The 19,017-nt window shown below is 43.6% G+C and overlaps 2 protein-coding genes across 4 annotated transcripts in view; both read left to right on the top strand.

The window, feature by feature from the left end:
* Positions 1–812: 812 nt before the first annotated feature.
* LOC147025553 (mitochondrial glutamate carrier 1-like) lies at positions 813–7,748 on the top strand. 3 transcript variants are annotated; one of them, XM_085886609.1, is made up of 10 exons: positions 813–1,094; positions 2,345–2,398; positions 2,559–2,684; positions 3,785–3,840; positions 4,736–4,826; positions 4,917–5,035; positions 5,407–5,629; positions 5,774–5,928; positions 6,665–6,740; positions 6,897–7,748. In XM_085886609.1, exons 2-10 carry the CDS (start codon positions 2,379–2,381, stop codon positions 7,036–7,038), a joined length of 1,008 nt encoding a protein of 335 aa, XP_085742735.1. In that variant the 5' UTR covers positions 813–1,094; positions 2,345–2,378; the 3' UTR covers positions 7,039–7,748. The 3 variants fall into 3 exon arrangements, with proteins under 3 accessions (XP_085742735.1, XP_085742736.1, XP_085742738.1); XM_085886610.1 differs by lacking the exon at positions 813–1,094 and adding an exon at positions 4,288–4,373 and having other exon boundaries at positions 2,343–2,398; XM_085886612.1 differs by lacking the exons at positions 813–1,094; positions 2,345–2,398; positions 2,559–2,684; positions 3,785–3,840 and adding an exon at positions 3,863–4,373.
* Positions 7,176–19,017, top strand: part of LOC147025552 (uncharacterized) — a 36,456-nt gene continuing 24,614 nt past the window's right edge. Inside the window, exons 1-4 of the mRNA XM_085887089.1 lie at positions 7,176–7,242; positions 7,461–7,516; positions 11,457–11,526; positions 12,558–12,697. Of these exons, the coding sequence (XP_085743215.1) occupies positions 7,176–7,242; positions 7,461–7,516; positions 11,457–11,526; positions 12,558–12,697 (333 nt within the window). The remainder of the gene's footprint in view (positions 7,243–7,460; positions 7,517–11,456; positions 11,527–12,557; positions 12,698–19,017) is intronic.

Raw genomic sequence — 19,017 nt, 5'->3', positions numbered from 1 at the left:
AGATTTAGCTGCAAACACCGAGTTTAGACATTCAGCTTTATCACGTGTGGAATCAGCAGTGCGGCCATTTGAGGTAAGGGAGGGGATGGAGGGGGAACATACACCAGAAACAGATTTGATTAAACGCCACCAGGATTTTGAGGAGGGAGAGAGGTTTGAGAGTTCAGACTTGAGATGAGAAAGATTTATGAGAAAGATGAGAAAGATAAATTAAATTACAATTTAAAACCGGATTCTCCTCGTGTCCTTCACCTCAGAATGTTTGACGTTTCATTCCAACGTTCTTCGTTCGCTGCATTTTTCTTGATTAAAGGTAAAAAAGCAACTTCGTCAAATTCACCACATTTTTCGTCGACCTCGAATCCCACCGGGACCGACAGATCGGTGACAGCAGGGGTGCTGCGTCTCGGAGCACGATGTTGTTAGGGTCCGCTCCCCACCCCATTGCTCATCCTCATGGTCAAGTTGAACACGACATATTTCCAAAGGGGTTTGCCATTGCGTGCCGGCACCCTGTTCAAATTACCTGTTTTTTTTTCCCCAATTATTTGCACCTTGCAGTGCAGAACAGGCACGATCGGCCAAACGGCTTTCTGTGTAGAAAATTTTCAATTAATCCCTTCACCGATTACAGGAATTCCGAAATATAACCGACACGTAACTATGACGTGAATAAATAATAATAATAATGAAAAACTTCTTCAGATCGAAGCCGGATATGAAAACCCTTCACCGACGAAACGCCGGATGTGACGTCATTCGCTGCCTCTTCGTCCAAACGGCTGCTGGAAATTTCCACTCTGCCTGCACGTGGCCGTTCTGCTGATTGGTCAGATTTGAAGGCCGTCATCGTCACTGATTGGCTCAGGGAGTTATTGGCAACGCCTCCTCTTGATGAAAGTCGATAAATGCTCGTGTTTCCACACACATCTGTGCTTTATACCCTCGTCTGTCTTCATCCCGCGTAGCATTTGTCGTTTTGTTTGCAATTTTTATTTATTTATTATTTAAACACGGTTCTGCTTACGTCAGTGGCTTTTCTTCCCTTCAATCCCACCCGCGCTACAGTCAGTCAGTCAAGCATTCCTATTGAGGTACGTTAGTTAATTAGTTATCGAATTGGAAAATGTTAACCATACAATAAGTCTCTAACTCGACTCTGGGTAGTTATTTGGAGTTTTTTTTATTTATTTATTTAATAGTCTGTCTGTTACTTCAGTCTCGTGTTCGGTGGAAAAAAAGCGTGTGAGGTAACGAAGGATGAGGTAAAGGATGAGGTAACGAGTTTTCTTGAGGAAAATGTGAACATCGAGCCAAACGGATCTCGTTTTTTATTTTAATTATATATATTTTTTGGCGCCTCGATTCTCGTGGAGCGTTTTCTGTGAGAAAGTGTGAAGTTTGCGTGGGAATTCACGTTCACCCTGTGTGGCGGTTCCCGCCCTTTTTTTTTTTTTTTGCTGTTATCGTGTGGTAATCTCCCTCTCCCTCTGAGCTCGTCCCCGGTTAGTCCTTGGTCTCGAAGTACCCGAGGGTGGTGCTGCCAATTCGATAGTCGAGGGGGGGGGGGTCATGACCTTTGTCGTGGGAAGGGCCAAACTTCCCCTTTTCCTGTGTTTCCCCCAAATAAGGTGTGTGTGTGTGTGTGTGTGTGTGTGTGTGTGTGTGTGTGTGTGTGTGTGTGTGTGTGTGTGTGTGTGTGTGTGTGTGTGTGTGTGTGTGTGTGTGTGTGTGTGTGTGTGTGTGTGTGTGTGTGTGTGTGTGTATGTGTGTATGTGTGTATGTGTGTATGTGTGTATGTGTGTATGTGTGTATGTGTGTATGTGTGTATGTGTGTATGTGTGTATGTGTGTATGTGTGTATGTGTGTATGTGTGTATGTGTGTATGTGTGTATGTGTGTATGTGTGTATGTGTGTATGTGTGTATGTGTGTATGTGTGTATGTGTGTATGTGTGTATGTGTGTATGTGTGTATGTGTGTATGTGTGTGTGTGTGTGTGTGTGTGTGTGTGTGTGTGTGTGTGTGTGTGTGTGTGTGTGTGTGTGTGTGTGTGTGTGTGTGTGTGTGTGTATGTGTGTATGTGTGTATGTGTGTATGTGTGTATGTGTGTATGTGTGTGTGTGTGTGTTAGTTAGTTATTTGGTGGGTCACCAGGCTCCCCGTTAGGTGTTGGTGATGGGGGTGGTGCGTTGTATGGTCTCTGTGTTGTAGACCTTTTCCTTTTGAGGTTTTTAATTAATTTTCGACCTGTTCATCACATCCGAAAGGAGTCGGAGCTTTTAGTGGGAGCTCGTGTTTGTTAACGAGTTGGTTTGACTACAAATCTCTATTTACTGTACACAGACTTGAAGCACGAGTAGTGATCGCAGAGAACAAGATGTCGAACAAGCAGATCAGGTAAAGTTTTGATTTTGTGACCCCCCCCCCCCCCAAATCCCTGATTGGTGTATGTGCTTCGGATTTGGGCCAAACAGCCCGATCTCTGATGACGGTTTGTCCACTACCTCGACCAGAGTGGCGAGGGTCCTCCGTCTGACATGTTCCCCCCACCTTTCAGCCTGCCAGCCAAACTGATCAACGGTGGCGTTGCCGGACTCATCGGAGTCACTTGTGTTTTTCCGATCGACTTGGCGAAGACCCGATTGCAGAACCAGCGAGAGGGCCAGGCCATCTACCGCAGCCTGTGAGTCCGGTGTTTAAGTGAAACGAGTCGGAGCTCGATGTGTATATATATATATATATATATATATATATATATATATATATATATATATATATATATATATATATATATATATATATATATATATATATATATATATATATATATATATATATATATATATATATATATATATATATATATATATATATATATATGTGTATGTGTATATATATATATATATATATATATATATATATATATCCACATACACAAGCTGGTAGGCAACATGGGTGGTCGCAATATAATTGCATAATAGTCTTACAGTTTTTGCCGGATCGTGCTGAAAATTTTTGACGGAGGTTGATTACAGTGCACATAAAAGCCTGGAAACCGATTTTTGATTTTCGGATTTTTCAAAAAAAATTCAAAGTCCTGATGCTATGCAACGGTAGCGTCCATAGCAATGGTGCTCAAACGCATACAACTAGATCCTGGTATGAACCTACCTGTCAAGTTTCATCAAAATCAGTTGACTCCTCTGGCCTCCAGAGCTGTCCATTCCATACATACAGACAGATGGAAAACCTGAGAATAACGATAGTCCAGCGACCACGGAGGCATGCACATATATATATATACATATATACAGAGACGCACAGAGACGCACAGGGACGCACAGGGACGCACAGGGACGCACAGGGACGCACAGGGACGCACAGGGACGCACAGGGACGCACAGGGACGCACAGGGACGCACAGGGACGCACAGGGACGCACAGGGACGCACAGGGACGCACAGGGACGCACAGGGACGCACAGGGACGCACAGGGACGCACAGGGACGCACAGGGACGCACAGGGACGCACAGGGACGCACAGGGACGCACAGGGACGCACAGGGACGCACAGGGACGCACAGGGACGCACAGGGACGCACAGGGACGCACAGGGACGCACAGGGACGCACAGGGACGCACACCTCTTTTTTTCAAGATATTTCTATATATATTTCCACCAGTGTGTTGCAATAGCTGATGAAATGAGATTCCGAGCACCGTTCCATGTTGCCTCATCGGGATCTGTGATGCTCATGGCTATCGAATGTCTTCTCGTTGCAGCTTTGATTGCTTGGTTAAAACGCTGCGTAATGAGGGCTATTTCGGCATGTACAGAGGTAAGACCCGTGTAACTCTGCGATGAAAGTGAATATTGCAATGTGCCGCCAGCAAGTGCCTATACCTTCAGCGCTCTCTTGCATGGATAGTCTTGATACGTTTGAGTAATTTAGCTAAAATGTCGGTCAGATTGAAGCGATGGATCACCAGGATCATTTTGTTATGACTTTTCGTGCTTCTTGACTCGTGTAACTGGAAAAAAAAGTTTTTGAATTAAATGATTTATTAAAATTGTGAAATTTTGTATTTATTTATTTATTTTTTAAATTGGTGGCCATGCTGTAGCGAGTTGAGCAGGCTAGTTTACCGGTTAGAGTACGATGTCGCTGCACAGTGTTAGGAGCGCATTGAGTAAGTTGCACTACTTAGTTGGCTGGCATTTTGGAACCGCTTTTGGTTGTTTTGTTCGGCGGGTTGTTGTTGCAACTGCGTTTCTCACATTGCAGAAACTGGAGTCTGTTGATTCCATTTGGTCACCATGGAATGTTACACCTGTCTTGCCACTCGGACAGGCCAACAAGAAAAGTGCACTGTACTGTTCCTTCCCATAATTTCTGTCTCTCTCTCTCTCTGTCTCTGCAATTCCTTGTAAATCTGCACATTTTAAATTTGGTTTAACTCTTTTTGCACTTGATCTCTTCAGATGGAATTTTGTTTTTAAAAAGTCCTTTCAACTGTCTTTATTTATTATTATTTATTTTTTGTTTGTTTGTTTATAAAAAAAAAAAAAAAGGCTGAGTAAATTAAAACAACAATGCTCAATTTTTTTTTTCTTTAAATTATTTCTTTCTATTGTTTCTTTGCTACAAGCATCTACTTTGCTGTAGAGTAGAGAGTAAAGTTGGTGCTTTCATGTGCACTGCCGGCGGTACCGAGTCTGTGCTTACTTTGCAGGTGCTGCAGTTAACCTTGCGCTGGTAACTCCAGAGAAGGCGATCAAGTTGGCATCCAATGATTTCTTCCGGCATCGCTTGTCCAAAGATGGGTATGTCGTTGTTTCTTCCTTTGATTAATTGATTTATTTTATTTAACAGTGGTTGTTTGAATGTGTAACAAATGTGCGACTCGTGCGCAGGAAGGGGCTCTCGGTGTTTAAGGAAATGATGGCCGGTTGTGGGGCTGGCATGTGCCAAGTGGTGGTGACGACGCCGATGGAGATGCTCAAGATCCAGCTCCAAGATGCCGGCCGTCTTGGTGAGTCTCTCCTTGTGGAACGTGGCGATCAAAATCGCTTGTGAATCTTGTCATTTTGAAATGTTGTGGCCGTGCCAGACTCCTGCCATCTGGATGAGTTTTTTTTTTTTATTATATTTAATTTTTTACTTTCAAATTGCTCTTCATTGGAGAAATATTGAATCTTCCTCCATCTCCCTCTCCACTCCCCTTCCAACTAATGTAATGATAAACTGATTGGTTTGGCATTGTTCCGTGCGAATGGTTAATTGGATGTTCGTTTGTAATAAATAAATATTTAATCGGGAAGTTGTCTACATTGTTTATACTTGTTGCACTGCACACGTCGTGTACGGGTGACTCGGTTCTCATATTTTGCTTCTCGCCCACAGCGGCACAGCAGAAATCGGGGGGCACAAGTCAAGCCCCCGTGTGCATTCCGGGAGCGTCAAAGCACATGTCTGGATCCGTGGTGGTGTCGGTTTCACCCATTTTGAGCCGATCGTACGTGGCAAACATGTCTCCGTCAGTCTCGGGATGGCAGCTGACTTGCGAGCTGCTGCAGAAGCGTGGCGTTTCCGGCCTGTACCGTGGTTTGGGTGCGACCTTAGTTAGGTCAGTTGTGAAACTTCCAATTTGTTAAATATGAGGTGTAATTTCTTGAAGGGGGTGGGGGGGGAGGGTGCTGGGGTGGCTGGACATCCCTTTTTCTTGAGAAGGTTAAGTTGACAAAAGCAAATTTCCATTTTTAACCGACAGAGACGTCCCTTTTTCCATCATCTACTTTCCTCTGTTTGCCAACCTCAACCGCCTTGGGCAGTTTTCTCCAGACGGCCGTGCTCCGTTTTTGCACTCTTTCCTCGCTGGATGCGTGGCCGGCTCTGTCGCTGCTATCTCTGTGAGCCCCTTTGACGGTGCGTATGTGCTGTCCTCGCAGAAATTGAGCATTTAATTACCTCCGCCACCGAAGGCGAAGGAGGTTGTTTATACTGCTTTCTGTCTTTGTTTGTCTGTGCAAGATAGCTCAAAAAGTTGGGGACTCGTCTGGATGAAATTTTGTGGACGGGTTGGGTGTGTGACGAAGAACTGATTAGATTTTAGTGAAGATCCGGATCCGACTATTATAATTTTTCGTGATTCTTCGTCATTGAGAGATCGGGCTATGAGAAACCGATACATAGCGCAATATCCCAAAAAGTGGACTGATTCGGACGAAACTTGGTGGACGTGTTGGGTGTGTGACGAGGACGAATTGATTCGATTTTGTAAAAGATCTGGATCTGAGGATGATTTAATTTAAAAAAGTCAATCTTCACCAGTGAGAGATGAGGTTCAAAAACGATGTATGGCAGGATATTTCAAAAATTTATTGGGCTCCGACATGGTCTCGTGGATCAGGCATTACGTGCCGGAGGTATGCGCTCTCTCCCGAGTGCCCTTTTGGTTATCACTGTGATCGGTAAAGGATGAATCCACAAAGATTTTGTTTTTAAATCTTGGCCAGCATCCAGCATGCCCATTACTCGGGCTCAGCAATTGATGCGAGCTGTCGTGTTTTTATTCAAGTTCTGAATATCCGTTGGGCTTCGTCGCTCAAGTTCAATGTAAACGGTGAAGAGGTTAACATCGAATGCCTCGTGTTGGTTTCAGTTGTGAAAACGCGTCTGCAGTCCTTAAACAAGGGATTGAATGAAGAATCGTATGCCGGCATGGTGGACTGTGCTCGGTAATGTATTTTACCATTTACGACTCGTACATTATTGCAGCTTGTTGCATTGCCACCGTGATGTTGGCACTCGGACATTTGCTTCAATACTTGTGAAGACTATTTGTCCACTGATGTCTAATTTCATGCCGTTCTGCTCCCGCCGCTACTTTGCAGGAAAATCTGGACGCGTGAAGGTCCCACCGCCTTTTTGAAGGGTGCCGGTTGCCGTGCGCTCGTGGTCGCGCCACTTTTCGGCATCGCTCAGGTGGTTTACTTTCTCGGCATTGGTGAAAAGGTCTTGGGCTTTACCGGCTGAAATACTGGAGCACGTTTCCCTCCAAGACCTTAAACTCGGGTGCAACAACACTAATAAAACGTGCCCCCTATTTATTTATTTTTCCCCACGTGCCGAGGGTAAAACGGTAAGCGACGCTCACGCCGCGGGTTGCAGCAATGACTTCGACGTATTTCCGGTTGAATGGAAGGAGCAATTTCAGCGATTACTTGAACTTGTACGACCGTGTGTGAACCTTGAATCTTTTTAGCCTTTACAAGGGGAATGCTTCAAATGAAAGCTCAAGCAAGTGTTTCTTGTAGTTGTGGGAAGTACTTTGTGATGATTGCACTAAAATACACTTCTGCCGCCTGCAGTTGACATGCTGTAAAACGTGTTCTGAGCAATGTGAATGATAACTATATCAAGTGTTCTTCGTACTTTGTTATCCGGTTGTACTGCAGCCGAACCTTCCAATTGGTCAGCTCAGATTGCGGGAAGAATGGCTGTTGGTCCAAAAGTTTGTGGACAGCCTTGTTTGGGTTACAAATTTGGCTTTTGTTCTTGAGCCTGACTTTGACTTGTGCTTGTATTTCACTACGACACGACTGTGGTGCTCTTTTGGTCCATATATTGTGTGGTCTTTTTTTTTTTTTTTTTTTTTTTATTTTATTTTATTTTTTTTTTTTTAAGAAGAGCTTCTGTGTTCTGTCCTGTATTTTGAAATTTCCAATAAAAGTTTTTGAAACAGCTTTTGATGTACCTTCTAATTTTACATTTTTCAGAAGTGTTGAGTGGGCTGGGTTTTTATGATTTTATTTTTTTCTGCTTGCTTGCTATTTCAAGATAAATCTGCGGCCCAGTCGAATGCCACGTCAATGTACACTTTGAGCCTGTCTGCTACAACTTGGGTAATGCCCATCGTTTCCCACAGGTTGTGAAGGTCTGTGTGAGGTCTTGCTGATGCACGACACTCAAATTTCTTGCATGCCGTTGGCTCAAGTAATTCCTTTGTCCGTGTTCGTCTGCTTGAGTGTCACTTTCGTGCAATTCAACATTGGCCTGCCAACCCTGTGAAGAGTCCTTGGGATGATGGTCCACGTGCTCCACACAAAGCTGGCTTTAAGTTTCCAAAGTGATGTGTGCTGCAATCGCAATTTTGGTGGAAATCGTACGTGTTGGCCAACTCTCCTTTGCCTGAGCTATGACTCAGTGAAGTTTGACACGAGGGATTAGTTTGGTGCAGATGTCGTGCGCATCGCAGTTTTTACGGTTTGATTTCTCACCTGACGCAACTCCATTTGCTATCCCTTGCGTGGATGTTAAATTACCCGATTTGGGCAGAGGGCAACTTGAACAAATTCCTGCCCAAAAGAGTTGCACTTCAATGACAAATCCCGAGCATGCTGCTTTGTGAAAGATTCAGCTATTTCCCCCAATTTAATGAGAAGATGGAGGCAAAAGTAATTTTTTTTTTTTTGCAAAGTTGGGCATCCTTGAGTTTGAGAAATGAAAAGATATTGGCGGTGAAGGATTATGAAAGGACTGACCAACTCCTCTCACTCTATGTACTTGCTGGAAGTCTCTCCATCTTCAAATGTGAGCACTTTTATTATTTTTTTTTTCTTGACTTTTCATCATGACAATTTAAACATGTGACCAGTGATTAAAGTGGAGCAGTAACACAATGTTGGCAGATTTCCAAATTGGGACATCGATGACCTCATCCTTTTTCAAAAGCTGTGAAATATTTTGTCTGCAGAAAAAAACAGCTCATCTCCATCATGAAGTGTGCAATGTGGATGTGGAGATCATTTTAGTCACTGCAAAACCCAACAGTGCCCCAAACTAATCATCATTGGATTAAACCAACTCGTCAGACGCATGGCCCAGATAAACCTGCAGTGAGCAGATTTAAGCAAGCGTTGTTTGAAGGTCACAAAATGATGAAACGGATGTTATTGAACCATTCAAATGATTTGCGAGAGTGCAGCAGAGCATTTACTTGGGGGCAGTGTTGAGCATTTACGAGGGGACATTTAGTATTTACTTCATGTTTCAGTGGAGCATTTCCTTGGGGGCAGTCGCATTTATTAGGGGGTGTGATTGAGCATTTTCTCGGGGCTCGTGTCAAGCATTTATGTGAAGTGGAGCATTTATTCAATGGTGCAGTGGAGCACATACCGGGGCACTGTTGAGAATTTACTCGGAGGCTGTGTCAAGCATTTACTCGGGGTTACAGGAGAGCATTGACTCGGTGATGCAGTGGAGCATTCAATTGTGGTGGAGTGGAGCATTTACTCGAGGTTTCGGTGCAGCATTTACCAGGTTGTCCAGTGGAGCATTTAAGAGGTGGTGGTGTGGAATATTTACCAAGGGGAGATGTGGAGAATTTACTGCGTGGTGCAGCAGAGCATTTGGAGGGGATTACGTCAGGCATTTACTCGGGTGCAGTGCAGTATTTTCTTGGGGGCGGTGTTGATCATTTACCTGGGGGCAGATGTGAACATTTAATCGGAGGTGCAGTGGAAGATTTACTCAATGGAGCAGCAGAGAATTTACTACAGCATGCAGTGGAATATTTATTCAGATATTGTGTCGAGGATTTACTAAGGGGTGCAGGAGAGCATTTACTATGGGCCATGTATAGCATTTAGTCAACGGGTGGAGCTTTCACTTGGGGACGGTGTCAAACAATTTGGGGGTGCAGTGGAGCATTTACTCAGGGTCAGTGTTGAGCATTTACTGGAGTTGGTGTCTGGAGAAGCCAATGTGTCCCTGGATAAACTTATGGGTTGTGGGGGGGGGGGAGAAGCAGAGCAGCAGTGCAATAAAATTGCATACAAGGTCGAAATACCTTGTTGCGCACATACCCTCTCAAAACGTCATGTCTCACCAGTCAGAAAATGTCCTCCTCCTTCATCTTCTTCTTCAGCGATAATAATGTGAGTCTCATTCAGTCCCATTTCTTCTCTTGATTGGATTCAGAGAATGCTGATTAATATATACACCGCCTTTTGAAGCATCACAAAGCAGGTTGCTCTACTTGCAACACAGGTGAGAAAATGATACAAAAAAGCAGCGGATATTTCATCATTTTAGTCACACGATTTTTTAAAGGGTGAAAAGTTAATTTTATTCCATTTTTTAATTTAGTAATTCTGCAAAGATTGGTATTTCCATCAGTGAAGCGATGGATGGGTCTTACTTATTGTGGCTCTGAAATGAACAACCAAGCAGCTTGCTGAGTGCTTGCCAAGTGGCTTAAGTACTCAAGTAAGCACTCCAGCGGTGTGCCTGGCCTGGCAAGCGATTCCCGATTGCCGATCGGTAATATAAACATCCCATGCACCCGGAAACCGACCAAACTATGTCCGAATTGGACAAACAAGTGCATACCCGTACGTGCGTGGCCATACGTGGAAAAAAAAAAAACTTTCAAACCGCGTGCCAGAAACAACAACCACACAGGCCGTTCCTTCGCTCCCGCGTGCCTGTATGTGCAAAAAATTTTTTTTTCAAACAACCACACAGGCCGTTCCTTCGCTCTCGTAAATGACGACTGGATTCGGGCATTGTGTTTATCTGGAAATGCGCATAAGAAATCGAGAAATTATTAGAATACAGTAAATAATCACTATCCGGAAGTCCGTACGTTGTTACCTGAAATGGGGAACACGGCTGAGGATCTCTTCCCCAACGGCCACGCCTACGCAGCAACGTGTCCTGTCATTGGTTGGTAAATAAATGGCCATAACTTGGGAACCACTTGTCCGATTAATATCAAACCTTGAAAAGGCACATCCTCAGGGCCCCAGCAATATAGCTGGCAAGTTTCAATTAGATCGGACCAGCGGTTGTCAAGAAACAGCGGTCACACACACACACACATACACACGGACATGGACACACGGACACACACAGACACACGGACACACACGCACACACACACACGCACACGGACACACACACACACACGGACACACACACACGTGCGCACACACACACACACACACACACACACAGACAGACACACAGACACACAGACACACACACGCACACGCGCGCGCGCACACAGACAGGCACACAGACACGCGTAGACGCACACAGACACAGTCACACACAGACACACACACACACAGACACACGGACACACACGGACACACACACACACACACACACACACACACACACACACACACACACACACACACACACACACACACACACACACACACACACACACACTGCTGGAATTATTGATAGATTAATCCGTACGACCTTCTCTGACCGCCTGGGTTGCTGCATGCGTGCAAATTGCTTATGAGGGCGTGGCCAGAATAGAGGCGGAGCCTTTGTGCATCGTCATAAATAAGGCGTGGCTACAATTAGGGCGTGGCTACAATTAGGGCGTGGCTACAATTAAGGCGTGGCTACAATTAGGGCGTGGCTACAATTAGGGCGTGTCCTGCATCCACACCATTCGCTTCCTGAGTCCCGACGCCCGACTCCGATCAGTGTTCACCGCAGGTGGGGATTTGGTTCCGGAGTTTCGAACTTCCTCGTTCGTCGTGACATTTGTGCGAATGTTCGTTTCCCCTTTTCGCGATGTTGTCGGTGCTGTGCTTCCATCGGGAGGTTATCTTGTCCGGTATTTTGTTGTTTTCATCGTTTCTCTTTTCAAGCCCTACGTTCGGGGTGCTTAGTGGTGTTAACGGGTGGCGGGCGACGTCCGTGTTGCAGTTCGTTCGTTTAATATCCCGTGAAGTTGCTCTCTTGCCGTGTCATCACACCTTCGTTCTGCGACCTTGCGATGTCCCGAGCGGAGTCACGTGGGAGGGGAGTCGAGGGGGATTGGTCGGGGAGGGTTGTGGTTCCTGAGGGGACTAACTCGGAAGTTCTCCAGAATCTCTCCGTTAAACAACAACAATATTTTTTTTCCCGAAAGATCGAATGGAGCATTATTTGTATTTTAAACAACAACGACAATAATCTCCTCCCATACTGACGTCACTTCCGCAATTCAAACGAACCACGTGTTCCAATAACAGTTGTTTGGCTGTGAACGGTTTTGTTCACGAATCACGTGGACAAAGACATGAGTAAATATGAGTGTACTTTACTGTGAATTCCAAGGGATCAACGCAGGTGCGACGTGACGTTTTGTCCACCTGTGTCACGAGCTTGAGGTTCACATCGGAACCCCCAACACCTTTTGTTGTGTGTTTTGTTTAGGCATCTCGTACGTTTTGGAGTTGGTGAGGTTAGGTTGACGTTGGACCGTTTCTATCGGGTTACTCCCCCTATATAATTGGTTGGATTAATTAATTAATTAAATAAATAAATATATAATACACTATTTGCAGGATTTTCCAAACCATAATGTAGCTGCAAATCAGAAAACAAGTCGGTACAGGAGGTCGATCACATTCCATTATCGGGATGGAATTGATTGGTTATTTGGAGGAGAGCGATGAGGAGGAGGTAAGGGAGCTGGTATCCCACAATATATGTGACTCTCATTAGATGATCCCTCCATGGGGACCATACTCTGTGTGCAGAGCGTTGGTGCTGCCGAAACAGTCTCCTTGGCTATCGGGGTACAATCTTGGACGGGTCGCCACTCCGACGCAGGATACCAGCGAGCTGGCACTCGTTTTGCCGACCTCAGAAGGATGACTGGCGGAGTCAACCCCAACTGGTATTAATTCAACAGCCAAGTGGGATTTGAACTCAGGATGCTGGGATTCCAAACCCACCACCCAAACTATCAAGCCAACACCACTACACCCAAAGCCTCAATCTCCCCTTTCCAAAGCTGTCCCATCTTCACTCTCACCCTCCTCCTGCTCATAAAGGCAAACGGATATTTCCACATCGAAACCATGGAATATTTATTGCTTTCCGCTCCCACATCATGCTGTCATCGACTTCACCGAAACCCGTGAGTTTGCCTGTTCAACTCACAATTTTATGAGAAAATTGTCATAAATAATAGCAACAACCTGCGTAACGTCCGCAGTAAAAGTGCTGCATGAGAGAAAGGGTTTTAAAGGGTAAATTCTAAAGCTCTAAAGGGTTCGTACATATAGCGGCAGTAATATAGAAACTGTGGGTGGAACTCACAACTGTCCAATGATTGGGGCAGATCCCAAAACTTCGAGGCCTATAAATCTGAGACTTGTAACTCGATGAGCTGAATTTCGAAATCCTTAATACCCTTCCACTATAACCCTGTCAAATCCACGTCGTTGGTTGTCCGACGGTGCGATGCGTCGATAGTTCTTTTTGAGATGTTGGGAATAGCGGAAAGTCGAGACATCAATGTCCTGAGAAAGAAACGGCAAGTTTCACAAGAAATGCCTTCCATGTTTCCAAAAAAACCCGTATCGGTTTGTCCTGTCCCCTGCAGATGGAGGTCGAGTTTGCTTCAATGCGCACTGATGTCAGTTTGAAACATTAGTTGTGCAACCCATTTGCCATAAACCAGTTTGGGGGTAGTTTTGACCTTTTTTTTCTGACAATAAGGTCTTCATTGCATCAATACAGTTCAGAAAGCATGTCAAAACTTTCCCACGGCTTGGCCAACGAACGCTGCTGTGAAGCGGAATGTCCCTGTGTGCGTGCGCTGTACATCTCCTCGAGCAGAGCTTAAAACCTGCCAGGTGCGTCAAGGCAGATCGAGCAACCACAATATTCACCATCTTCACCAACTGTATTCATCACATTATTAAGCTCACAATTAGAAATCTTGGCACAAATATTTTCTTGATGAATAATAAAACAAGCAGTCATAGACTGGTACTTACGAAATCGTCAACTTGACCTCTGACCTTGTCTAATAAAAGCTGTCTCGAGAGAAGGCAGCGACGCAAACCAGAAGTTTCTACGATGATTCTGTACCAAACCTCTCATAAAACATCCGATTTTTTTTTACCAGAATTTCGACAACCGAGTGTTAAGCATACTTAGCCGTTACCAACAGTGAAAACAGAATTGCGATCCGAGTTAAAACGAACTCGTAACGTCGACCGAAGCAAAAATCTCCATTTCTCCACGCAATTATTTAATATTATTTTATCAAAGTCACAAAACCGTAATATTCGGCCATCCACCAACAATCTTTACAGAATCCGACGGCTTAGCGAGTCAGGCATGCAGCGATAACCTTTATTGGGATAAAAATGACTTTTAAACACCATCTTTATCGAAAACACCGTCAGCGCGCACAAGCAAAACCATTACGTGACTCAACGACGCGTCTGCTCGAGCGCGCTGCACCACGTGATGACCCGTGACGCGGCGAGTGAAATATTTTTTATATAATCTTAAAACGTCTCCAAAACATCCGATTTTTTTTATTTTACCAGAATTTCGACAACCGAGTGTTAAGCGTCTGAAGCGATCGCAAAAACGGAACACAAAATTAAAATCAAAGTTAAAACGAACTCGTAACGTCGACCGGAGCAAAAATACTCCATTTCTCCACATGAATTTACGGAATTATGTTTGACCTCACTGTGACCTTGACTTTTGACCGATTTTGACCAAAATCTAATCAGCGCTAGCCATCACCCTCCTGAATCAAGTGGTGTAATTTGACATTGGTAGCTTCTTCCGTTCTCGAGTTATCGTGCCTACAAACAAACACACACACACAAAGACACACACAAACGAACAAACAAGCAGTCATAGACTGGTACTTACGAAATCGTCAACTTGACCTCTGACCTTGTCTCATAAAAGCTGTCTCTGGAGAAGGTAGCGACGCAAACCAGAAGTTTCTACGATGATTCTGTGTCAAACCATCAAAAATCATAACGTCGACCGAAGCAAAAATCTCCATTTCTCCACGTAATTTTATTATACCTTAACGTAACTCAATGACGCGGCTGCTCGAGCGCACTGCATCATGGGATGACCCGTGACTCGTTGAGTGAAAATTTTTTTATACAATCTTAAAACGTCTCCAAAACATCCGATTTTTACCAGAATTTCTACATCCGAGTTTTAAGCATCATAAGCGATCGCAAAAACTGAAGACAAAATTAAAATCGAAGTTAAAACGAACTCGTAGTGTCAAGCGAAGCAAAAATACTCCATTTCTCCACATGAATTTAAGGAATTATGTTTGACCTCACTGTGACCTTGACCTTTGACCTATTTTGACCAAAATCTAATCAGCACTAGCCCTCACCCTCCTGAATCACGTGGTGTAATTTTACATTGGCAGCTTTTTCCGTTTGAGTTATCGTGCCTACAAACAAACAAGCAGTCAGAGACTGGTACTAACGAAATCGTCAACTTGACCTCTGACCTTGTCTAATAAAAGCTGTCTCTGGAGAAGGTAGCGACGCAAACCAGAAGTTTCTACGATGATTGTGTACCAAACCATCAAAAATCGAATGTTTTGGATGTTTGACCTCACTGTGACCTTGACCTTTGACCGATTTTGACCAAAATCTAATCAGCACGAGCCATCACCCTCCTGAATCACGTGGTGTTATTTGACATTGGTAGCTTCTTTCATTCTCGAGTTATCGTGCCTACAAACAAACAAACAAACAAGCAGTCATCGACTGGTACTTACGAAATCATCAACTTGACCTCTGACCTTGTCTAATAAAAGCTGTCTTTTGAGAAGGTAGCGACACAAACAGAAGTTTCTACGATGATTCTGGACCAAACCATCAAAAATCGAATGTTTTGGATGTTTGACCTCACTGTGACCTTGACCTTTGACCGATTTTAACCAAAATCTAATCAGCGCTAGCCACCACCCTCTTGAATCACGTGGTGTAATTTGACATTGGGAGCTTCTTCCGTTCTCGAGTTATTGTGCCTACAAACAAACAAACAAACAGAAATGGAAGGCATCAATATACTTACGAAATCTTTAGACATTGGAAGCTTCTTCCGTTCTCGAGTTATCTGTACCAAACCATAAAAAATCGGATATTTGAGCTCACTGTGACCTTGACCTTTGACCGATTTTGACCAAAATCTAATCAGCACTCGCCATCACCCTCCTGAATCACGTGGTGAAATCTTTAGATTTCCTAAGTCATATACAAACAAACAAACAGAAACGGAAGGCATCAATATACTTACGAAATCTTTAGATTTCGGAAGTAACAAACAAACAAGCAGTCATAGACTGGTACTTACGAAATCGTCAACTTGACTTCTGACCTTGTCTAATAAAAGCTGTCTCTCGAGAAGGTCGCGACGCAAACCAGAAGTTTCTACGATGATTCTGTACCAAACCATCAAAAATCGAATGTTTTGGATGTTTTACCTCACTGTGACCTTGACCTTTGACTGATTTTGACCAAAATCTAATCAGCACTCGCCACCACCCTCCTGAATCACGTGGTGAAATCTTTAGATTTCCTAAGTCATATACAAACAAACAAACAGAAACGGAAGGCATCAATATACTTACGAAATCTTTAGATTTCGGAAGTAACAAACAAACAAGCAGTCATAGACTGGTACTTACGAAATCGTCAACTTGACTTCTGACCTTGTCTAATAAAAGCTGTCTCTCGAGAAGGTCGCGACGCAAACCAGAAGTTTTTACGATGATTCTGTACCAAACCATCAAAAATCGAATGTTTTGGATGTTTTACCTCACTGTGACCTTGACCTTTGACTGATTTTGACCAAAATCTAATCGGCACTCGCCATCACCCTCCTGAATCACGTGGTGTAATTTGACATTGGAAGCTTCTTCCGTTCTCGAGTTATCTGTACCAAACCATAAAAAATCGGATATTTGACTCACTGTGACCTTGACCTTTGACCGATTTCGACCAAAATCTAATCAGCACTTGCCATCACCCTCCTGAATCACGTGGTGTAATTTGACATTGGAAGCTTCTTCCGTTCTCGAGTTATCTGTACCAAACCATAAAAAATCGGATATTTGACCTCACTGTGACCTTGACCTTTGACCGATTTCGACCAAAATCTAATCAGCACTTGCCATCACCCTCCTGAATCACGTGGTGTAATTTGACATTGGTAGCTTCTTCCGTTCTCGAGTTATCGTGCCTACAAACAAACATACAAACAAACAAACAAACAAACGAAAGTCATCAATATACTTATGAAATCTTTAGATTTCGTAAGTAAAAAGCAGTCATAGACTGGTACTTACGAAATCGTCAACTTGACCTCTGACCTTGTCTAATAAAAGCCGTCTCTCGAGAAGGTCGCGACGCAAACCAGAAGTTTCTACGATGATTCTGTATCAAACCATCAAAAATCATAACGTCGACCGAAGCAAAAATATCCATTTCTCCCCGGAATAATACCTTAACGTAACTCAACGACGCGTCTGCTCGAGCGCACTGCATCATGGGACGACCAGTGACTCGTTGAGTGAAATTTTTTTTATATAATCTTAAAACGTCTGCAAAACATCCGATTTTTACCAGAATTTCGACAACAGAGTTTTAAGCGTCCTCAGGGATCGCAAAAACCGAAGACAAAATTAAAATCGAAGTTAAAATGGAGTCGTAACATCGAGCGAAGAAAAATACTTCATTTCTCCACGTGAATTTAAGGAATTATGTTTGACCTCACTGTGACCTTGACCTTTGACCGATTTTGACCAAAATCTAATCAGCGCTTGCCATCACCCTCCTGAATCACGTGGTGTAATTTGACATTGGTAGCTTCTTCCGTGCTCGAGTTATCGTGCCTACAAACAAACAAACAAGCAGTCATAGACTGGTACTAACGAAATCGTCAACTTGACCTATGACCTTGTCGAATAAAAGCTGTCTCTTGAGAAGGTAGCGACACAAACCAGAAGTTTCTACGATGATTCTGTACCAAACTATCAAAAATCGAATGTTTTCATGTTTGACCTCACTGTGACCTTGACCTTTGACCGATTTTGACCAAAATCTAATCGGCGCTTGCCATCACCCTCCTGAATCATGTGGTGTAATTTGACATTGGAAGCTTCTTCCGTTCTCGAGTTATAATTTTTTGGATGTTTGACCTCACTGTGACCTTGACCTTTGACCAATTTTGACCAAAATCTAATCAGCACTAGCCATCAGCCTCCTGAATCATGTGGTGTAATTTGACATTGGTAGCTTCTTCCGTTCTCGTGTTATCTGTACCAAACCATCAAAAATCGAATATTTGACCTCACCGTGACCTTGACCTTTGACCTATTTTGACCAAAATCTAATCAGCACGACCCATCACCCTCCTGAATCACGTGGTGTAATTTGACATTGGTAGCTTCTTCCGTTCTCGAGTTATCGTGCAAACAAACAAACAAACAAACAAACGGAAGTCATCAATATACTTACGAAATCTTTAGATTTCGTAAGTAACAAACAAGCAGTCATAGACTGGTACTTACGAAATCGTCAACTTCACCTCTGACCTTGTCTAATAAAAGCTGTCTCTGGAGAAGGTAGCGACGCAAACTAGAAGTTTCTACGATGATTCTGCACCAAACCATCAAAAATCTAATGTTTTGGATGTTTGACCTCACTGTGACCTTGACCTTTGACCGACTTCGACCAAAATCTAATCAGCACTTGCCATCACCCTCCTGAATCACGTGGTGTAATTTGACATTGGTAGCTTCATCCGTTCTCGAGTTATCGTGCCTACAAACAAACATACAAACAAACAGAAACGGAAGTCATCAATATACTTATGAAATCTTTAGATTTCGTAAGTAAAAAGCAGTCATAGACTGGTACTTACGAAATCGTCAACTTGACTTCTGACCTTGTCTAATAAAAGCTGTCTCTCGAGAAGGTCGCGACGCAAACCAGAAGTTTCTACGATGATTCTGTACCAAACCATCAAAAATCGAATGTTTTGGATGTTTGACCTCACTGTGACCTTGACCTTTGACTGATTTTGACCAAAATCTAATCTGCACTCGCCATCACCCTCCTGAATCACGTGGTGTAATTTGACATTGGAAGCTTCTTCCGTTCTCGAGTTATCTGTACCAAACCATAAAAAATCGGATATTTGACC

This window comes from Eptatretus burgeri, chromosome 6 (genome assembly GCF_056783735.1).
Source record: "Eptatretus burgeri isolate ZD-2024b chromosome 6, Ebu_testis_v1, whole genome shotgun sequence".
NCBI classification, from domain to species: Eukaryota; Metazoa; Chordata; class Myxini; order Myxiniformes; family Myxinidae; genus Eptatretus; species Eptatretus burgeri.
This window is presented reverse-complemented; position numbering and strand designations above follow the sequence as displayed.